Source organism: Nematolebias whitei, chromosome 15, assembly GCF_014905685.2.
Source record: "Nematolebias whitei isolate Nwh7 chromosome 15, NemWhi1, whole genome shotgun sequence".
NCBI classification, from domain to species: Eukaryota; Metazoa; Chordata; class Actinopteri; order Cyprinodontiformes; family Rivulidae; genus Nematolebias; species Nematolebias whitei.
Genome location: NC_056512.1, coordinates 37,854,438 through 37,862,915, shown reverse-complemented (window position 1 = coordinate 37,862,915; position 8,478 = coordinate 37,854,438). Strand labels below are relative to the sequence as shown.

The window sequence follows — 8,478 nt, the reverse complement described above, 5'->3', positions numbered from 1 at the left end:
GAGATGAAGAACTGTGCTGTTCTTTGCCTAACAGAAACCTGGCTTAACAACATGTCTGATTCATCTTTCCATATCAACAGTCTTCAGTTATTCTGAGCGGACCGTGACCATCAGTCAGGTAAAACAGGGGGGAGAGGACTATGTTTGTTCGTGATAGAAGATCGGTGTATGAACTGTAGACTGGTAAAAAGCTACTGCTCTGAGGTGATAGAACTTATGACTGAAATGTCGGCTGTACTATCTGCCACAGGAGTTTACTGCAGTGTTCGTCACCACTGTTTACATCCCACCAGGTGCTAATGCTAACGAAGCATCAAAGGAGCTGTCTGACACCATTAGCTCACTGCAGATAAAGCACCCGGAGGTGTTTTGCGTGGTTGTGGGGAACTTTAACCACGTGAAACTGACACTCTGCCCAGCATGTCACTTTTCCAACGTGGGGAGACAACACTCTGGACTGTGTGTACACTAACATTCACGGTGCGTACAGAGCTCTTCCTCGCTCCCATCTTGGCCTCGCTGACCACATCTCAATCCTGCTGGCGCTAGCATATCGTCCACTGATGAGACGGATTAGGCCAACAAAGAAGACGGTAACTGTGTGTCCCAGTGATGTAGACTCTGTGCTCCATGACTATTTTCAGTGCACAGATTGGCAGGTCTTCAGAGAGGCAGCTACATAGGAGGGAGAGGTGGACCCGGAGGAATACACCTCCTCTGTTCTTGGATTCATCTCCAAGTGCACTGATGATGTCATCACCACCAGGACAGTAACCTGTTATTCGAATCAGAAACCCTGGTTGAATGCTGAGGTGAGAGCTCTGCTGAAGTGTAGGGGATGAAGAGGACCCTTGTCTCTTCTAAAATCCACCACCATCTCCTTGGTCTTCTTCACATTGATGCAGAGATTATTGCCTCTGCACCACTGCACCAGGTGTTCAACCTCCTTTCTGTATTTGGACTCATCATTGTTCGTGATGCGTCCCACTACTGTTGTGTCATCCATAAACTTCACTATATGGCAGCTGCGGTGTATAGCCGAGCGGTCATATGTCAGCAGAGTGAACAGGAGGGGGCTCAGAACGCAGCCCTGGGATGGTTCGAGGGTCATGGAGGAGGAGATGATGTTGTGGATCCTGACAGTCTGAGGTCTGTTGGTCAGGAAGTCCAGAATCCAGTTCCCCAGTGTGGGACTCAGTCCAGGAAAGGAGAGCTTCTGCACCAGGGTCTGTGGGATGATGGTGTTGAAGGCCGAGGAGAAATCCAGACAGAGCAGACGGATGGAAGAATTTCTGCTCTCTAGGTGGGTGAGGGCTGTGTAGACCACCGATGAGAGGGCATCAGCAGTGGAGCAGTTCCTTCTGTAGGCGTACTGATGTGGGTCCACAGTGACGTCGACGGAGTTCTTGATGTGGGTCATGACAAACCTCTCGAAGCACTTCATAACTACTGATGTTAAGGCTATAGGTCGGTAGTCATTCAGGCCTGCCACTGTGGAGCACTTGGAGTCAGGGACAATAGTGGTGGACTTAAAGCAGGTGGGGACAAATGCCATTGACAGTGAAGTGTTGAAGATGTCTGCCATCACCTAAGACAGCTGGTGTGTGCAGTCTTTCAGTACCCGCCCTGGGATGTTGTCGGGGTCTGCAGCCTTACGGGGGTTGATTCCCTGGAGGGTCTTCCTCACATCTTCTGTGGTCACACAGAGGGGCATGTTAGCAGGTGGTGGTATAAGTCTAGTGCTGGGGGGTGGTGTTAGGATCCTCAAAGTGAACATAGAACTTACTGAGTGTATCTGGCAATGTGGGGTCCCTTGGACATTGTGCATCCCTGATGTTGTAGTTCGTAATGCATGCGATGTCCTTCCACATACGCCAGGGTTCATAAAGTGACCCTGAATTTTCTGGGAGTATGTGGCTTTGGCCCTTGCAATGCCTGCAGTCAGTCTTTTCCTCGCCTCTCGGAGTGCTGATACCTCACCTGTCCTGAACACAGTGTCCCTAACTTTCAGAGGAGCAGTGGTGGAGAGCATTCTCTGCTCCTGCATCACCATGTGGCACGGCAGCTGAACTGCTGCTGAGAGGACGGCTCTGCAGAGGGTGGTTAAGGCTGCACAGAAGACTGTGGGGAGCAGCCTTTCACCACCTCGCTCCACATCATGAAGGACTCCACTCATCCTGCACACAGTCTGTTCCAGCCCCTCCCCTCAAGCAGGCGGCTGAGAAGCATTCATAGCAAGACCACCAGGCTCAGAAACGGTTCTCCCCTGCAGCTGTCAGACTGCTGAACTTGAGCTGCACTTAATTCAGCTTCATCTTACTTTTTAAAATTGTATTTATTATATATATTTATATTCTTGTATTAATTTATTTGTTAATTTTTAGGCTTCTTAATCTGGGATCTGAGTCCAAATTTTGTACCAGAAACATGCAAATGTGAGCTGGTATGACAATAAAAAAATCCTTGGATCCTTGAAAAACATGGCAGCTCAACTTCGATTGTTTCCTCTGAAGAAACCACAAGACTTCTGGACCAGAACCAGAGCAGAGGACAGGTGTTTACCCAGGATGCACTGCAGCAAAAAGCTCCTCTCAGCTGTGAGCATGGTGAAGTTTGGGCTCCTGTCAGTCTCTGAGTGGACCTTAACTCCTTTGGAGACCAAGTTCTGGAGTCAGATTTGAGACAGTCTGTATGATTTTAGAGGCTAAGCGGTTTTCTTTCAGGTGAACTTACAAAATAAAGCTATGTAGAGTCACAGAACCATTCAAGTTACTGACCAGCATGTCAACTGAAATTAAATCAAATTTATTTCTAAATATACAGTAGATAAAAAGCTCCCTGTTAAAAAAAAAAAAAAAACACTTCTTGATCCCCTAGCTAAATGTGACGCTGCTTTTTAGCTTCAGATGTCTAACAAACCCTAAACACGCCAGTTCTGGTGTGTGTGGGTTTTAAAAAAATTTTTTTTAAGCATTTTTAATTAAAATAAACATTTTATTAAACCGTGTGAAAGAACCGCGTTAGACTGAACTTGATCTGAGTATTACCCATCTTGACCAGCAGGGGGCGCTGTTGTCCAACATGGCGGACTCCGACCACCTTTGAACGAAGAAGAAAAGAGAAGGCGGCGGCACTGACGCTGTGCGTGCGTCAGAGCGTGATATCCCTCCGCAGTAGAGAAGCGCGCGGTCCTTTCCCTCGCGATGCGGTGAAACTGAAGACGTTTCTTCGTGCGAGACGGCCGTTAACATTTCCCGCTCCATCCGAAGGAAACCCGCCTAGCGAGCACGGGAGAAACCTCCGCCGCAGCACCGACCGAACTCCACCTGCGGCCGGTACTAACTGAGCTCCGTGGAGGAAATCCAACCCGCCGAGGGCGCTGAACCTGACCCGAGCGGAGCGAGCGGCAGCCGGCACTCGAAATGGAGCTCATCACTATTTTGGAAAAAACTGTTTCTCCAGGTGAGACCCGGGGTGGACACGCGCACCTCGGTCCGGGTCCGGGGTGTGTTTTCGGTGTGGTGTTGAGCCGCTCCGGGGAACTGAGGGGAGTTTATGGCCGGGCGGAGGGAGATGCTAACAGCTAACATTCGGGCCTGACTGTGAGTGACTTCGCACTCTACCGGGAGTTCAGTCGCAGTTTCACGGCCAAGTTACCCAAGTCGCCTGCCCTGATTGTCCCCGAACACGCTGTCTCATCCTAACGGCGTGTTTTGGACTCTGGGGCGGGGGATACGGGCGCTGTAGGTCGCTGAACCCGGGACCGACCCTGCCCATAGCCGGTGGAGCCACTCCGTTAGCCTGTTAGCGGTTCTCGTTCCGAACGTCGGTCACTTCCTGTCTGATTCCGGGCCGCTGCCAGGACACGAGTCCGTTCACAGTAAGGACGCCTCTGATCTGCATCTTGTGGGAAAATTCGTGCTGTTTGGACCGGGTTGAGTTCACGTCTGTTTCTATAAGGTACTCCTCTGGTGCCGTTAGCGTTAGCAGCTAACACGCATGCTGCAGCCTCGGCGGGCTGTTAGCATGATGGAGGAAATGTGACTGCGTGGATCTGATATCACATTATTACACGGGATTATTGACAGCGCGTTGTTTAGACCGGTTCTTATCCCGTGTTAATTCTGGTCTCTCCTCAGATCGCAATGAGCTGGAGGCGGCGCAGAAGTTTCTGGAGCAGGCTGCGATAGAGAACCTGGTGAGTATCAGGCCGCTGGAGAGGAGGGGGAGGCCGGCTGAGCTGCAGCCTGTCTCCTCCCTGCTACCTCCAGCCTCTGCTCCCCTCCTGCAACACATGGAGGAGCCCAGCTGACTGATGGGGTCACACAGCGCCTCCACTTGTCTCCGGAGAGACTTTTGCAACCCTATCCTTAACCAAACACTTCAGTCCGGGACAGTAAATGCTGTTTGCCTTATGCAAGTTTCTCTCAAAGAAACCACCACCATTTCTAATATACGGCACAAGAACAAGCGAAGGTAACGTCCCTGTGCTGCCGGGCTAGACATTCTCCTGGACAGCCATGAAGAGACTCCTGTCTCCTCCATGAGTTCTTGTTGTAACATTTGCAAACCGTTACAGTTCTAGTGCACCTGCTTTCACCCAGAACAAAGTTCTGATCAAACACTAGTTGACGCACACCCCTGAGAGGTTCCTCGTGTTGAGAGCGAGCTCCTTGGAGATAAACATGATGTTCATCAGATTCTACAACTGTCTGAGTCCACCATCTTTGTTTACCTACAGGCTACGGCCTATCATCAGACTTCCACCTAGTTTCATGCAACCGACATTTGTTTACATTAAGTGCTGACCAACATTCTAGAAATGATGTAGCTGAAAAAGTACCGGAGTGAATGGCACCGTTTAATATAGTTCAGAATAAACTTTGATTTAGTAGATTAAACTGAAGTAAATTCATTGCGTTGTCTCAGTTAGTGAACTGTATATGCATACTAACAAAAGTAATACCGGTCCTGGTTAAGGTCCAAACAGAACTAGGTATGAGCTCCACAGTCAAACATCTGCTTCAGCATCCTTCTAGTTTCTTCTGCACTTCTCAAGTTGCAGCGCAGGAAGTCTGTCCTGAAGCCACCAGGTCAGGGTTTAAACAACCCGTGTGTTCGGTTCTGTTTGCCGGGCCGACCCACATTAAGGTTCATCCCTGCACCAAAGCAGGATGTTGAAACTCTGCTGTCTGTAGCAGTTTGGACCCTACACTGGTTATGAGTTTTTAAGTGACCCTAAAGCGCATCGGTAGAACCCCACTTCGGATCAGGAGTTCTGGACTGGGGTCGGCGCCAACAGAAGAGCTTCTGTGCTCGTCTCAAACGAGACCCGAAACTGGAGATTTTTGTCTTCAAATGTTTCCACCAGACTGAACAGGACATTTAAATAAAAATCTAAACAACAAACGTCCAAGACACATAAAATAATTGTGCAAATAAAAGTTAGTAACAATCAGAACCTCGTTAAACTCACCACGATGTTCTCTGGTTCTTTGACACATCGGAACCAACACTGTCTAAATGACCCGGATTGTTTTAAAGTCAACTGTTTTCCATGTTCGGCTGCAAACAAACAAATATCTGCTTCGTGTTTTGGTGAAACTCTTGTCTGTTGGAGGAGAGTTGGTGTTTGTGTTTATATGTTTATATTTCTAAAGAAAATAAGTTCACAAACGAGTCAGAATGTTAGAGGGCAGAGCTATCCTTTTAATCAGCTGAACAGGAAGTTTCCTCTTGCAGCCAGCAGGGAGCGTCTCCTGCAGAGTTCTGTGAACAAACTCCTGCAGATGTTTTCATCTTTAGAATCTGTTGCTTTGATTGTTATTACAAATCAATCATTTCATCGTTAAAACTGGGGATGAATTGGGTTTAAGGATCCTGCTGATCCAGACCAGGAGGTGCTGATCCTTTCGGTTTCCTGTCCAGTTGGTAGTCGGGTCGGTTTTATTGTTGCAGCAGATTTCTTTCATAAATAATAAACAGCAGCACCTAAAGGTGAAATGTTGAGACGCAGTGAGAGGTCCAACAACTACTGCAGGGACCGAACATCTCACCTGTTTCCAGACCTGACCAGGTGTCATAAAACACACGGTCTGTAAACATCTCGCAGTGCGTTCAAGTGCTGATCACCAGACGGATCTCATTCCTGCTCTGCAGAAACGGGTCGGGTTCTGTAAGTTCTTGTAAACCCAAACAGGTCCAGAGATGAGCTGCAGCTTTAAAATCCAAACACATTGAGCATCTTCAGAAAAATGTCTTTGATCAGCTAAATGCTACATGCTAACAGCATCGGCTCTGATCAGCTACATGCTAACAGCATCGGCTCTGATCAGCTACATGCTAACAGCTTCTGTTTTACCAATAAAAACCAGCAAACTTCTTACCTGCAGTTGTTTATTTTTGCCGTTCCAAAGCTTCACAACCGGGTGTTTTGGGGTGAACTCAAACACAGCCAGCAGAACCCTTCAGAGTTCTCGTCTTCTCCTTTTCCAGCCCACGTTCCTGGTGGAACTCTCCAAAGTGTTGGCCAACCCGGGAAACACTCAAGTAGCCCGGGTCGCCGCGGGTCTGCAGGTGAAGAACTCCTTGACCTCCAAAGATCCGGACGTCAAGACACAGTATCAGCAGAGATGGCTGGCCATCGACGGCAACGCTCGCCGCGAGATCAAGAACTACGTAAGCCTCTCGCTAATCCACACTGGGTCCAACAGAGGTTCTCCAGCTAACGCTACCCGTCCGTGTCCACAGGTTCTACAGACTCTAGGCACAGAGACGTACCGGCCTAGCTCGGCCTCGCAGTGTGTCGCCGGCATCGCCTGTGCCGAAATCCCCGTAAACCAGTGGCCCGAGCTGATCCCACAGCTGGTGGCCAACGTCACAGACCCGTCCAGCACCGAACACATGAAGGAGTCCACGCTGGAGGCCATCGGCTACATTTGCCAGGACATAGTGAGTAAACGTACAAATTCTAGTGAGGGGGCGGGGCTTCAACTCATTATGGAGTGTGATCAGGAAGCAGAATATTTAATATATTTTACATATGTTTGAAACTCGTTTGTGACGCGCTGAGGTAGGGCTGGACATTAATTTGATATCGATATATATCATGATATAGTTTTATTCAATAACGATGATATGAATTTTAAGCACATTTTCAATATGATAACAGCGTTTCACTGACTCATTTCTTTTTCTGTTCGGGTTCAACCGGCGGCCGTTTCAACCCGAACAGAAAAAGCCACGGCGCAATACACAAAGTGCATGGTGACTTACACCACACACACACAGCTCGAGTCCAGGAGTCAGTGGTAGCAGGCTAGGCTAATCTCCAATGCGCGTCAAGTTTTCACTTCGAAATGAGTGCCCATGACCGTCAGAATGCGACTGAACAAGCTTTCACAAGTGAAGAGAAAGCAGATGACATAATTGATAAAAGAGGAAAGACTAATTCGGCGGTGCAGAAGTGGTTCGGCTCTCTAAGATCCGATATAAACTGCAGGTTTCAGTGTGCTGCAAAATGTGCCAAAGAATCGTTCCAACTAGCGGTGGGAACACATTTAACTTGTCCCACTCGATAGAATATGCTGAGTCACAAGATGAAACAATAAAAGTTTGAGCCACCGTGTCCCTGAAACAAACACCCCCAGCTGTATCCAAAGAGAAACCCGTGCAGCAAATGTTAGGTTATGTTGTTGTTTGAAGTTAAAACTATTAATATTGACAAAGTTGAGAGTTTTATGTTTGACTGTGATTTAAAATTTCTTTGAAGGCTAAATACAAATAAAAGGTGAACATTAATTTATTTGTACAATTTTTCTGAGGCTTTTATATTGTTTATCAATATCGAATTATATCGTTATCGACCTAAATTAAGAAATATATCGTGATAAGTTTTGACCATATCGTCCAGCCCTAGGCTGAGGTCATAAACTTGGTTCCAGTCTTACTGGTACCCTTGTTTCTGTTGGGTCAGCTGGGTCTCTGATGTCTCTGCAGGATCCAGAGCAGCTGCAGGATAACGCCAACCAGATCCTGACGGCCATCATCCAAGGCATGAGGAAGGAGGAGCCCAGCAACAATGTGAAGCTGGCCGCCACCAACGCTCTGCTCAACTCGCTGGAGTTCACCAAAGCCAACTTCGACAAGGAGGTACCAGGACCGTCTGGGTCCGAGCCCTCGATCCAGATTCTGGTTCCAGTTTAGTTTTGCAGATGAAACGGGATGCTTCAGTGAGAACCTGTTTGTTTTCAGACAGAGAGACACTTCATCATGCAGGTGGTCTGTGAGGCGACCCAGTGTCCCGACACCCGGGTGAGTACCATCAGAACCGCCCGTTAGATTGTCCAGCCTGTTTGACCCCTAACTGCTCTGTCCTCGACCTGCTTCGTGGTGCGTTCAGGTGTTTCTGTAACTGTTGTCCGTGTGGTGTGTTCAGGTGTTTCTGTAACTGTTGTCTGTGTGGTGCGTTCAGGTGTT

The 8,478-nt window shown here is 48.2% G+C and overlaps 1 protein-coding gene across 1 annotated transcript in view; it reads left to right on the top strand.

The window, feature by feature from the left end:
• Nucleotides 1–3,097: 3,097 nt before the first annotated feature.
• Nucleotides 3,098–8,478, top strand: part of kpnb1 (karyopherin (importin) beta 1) — an 11,805-nt gene continuing 6,424 nt past the window's right edge. The window contains exons 1-6 of the mRNA XM_037689170.1: nt 3,098–3,462; nt 4,140–4,198; nt 6,496–6,678; nt 6,751–6,951; nt 7,999–8,151; nt 8,254–8,313. Of these exons, the coding sequence (XP_037545098.1) occupies nt 3,423–3,462; nt 4,140–4,198; nt 6,496–6,678; nt 6,751–6,951; nt 7,999–8,151; nt 8,254–8,313 (696 nt within the window). The 5' untranslated portion in view covers nt 3,098–3,422. The remainder of the gene's footprint in view (nt 3,463–4,139; nt 4,199–6,495; nt 6,679–6,750; nt 6,952–7,998; nt 8,152–8,253; nt 8,314–8,478) is intronic.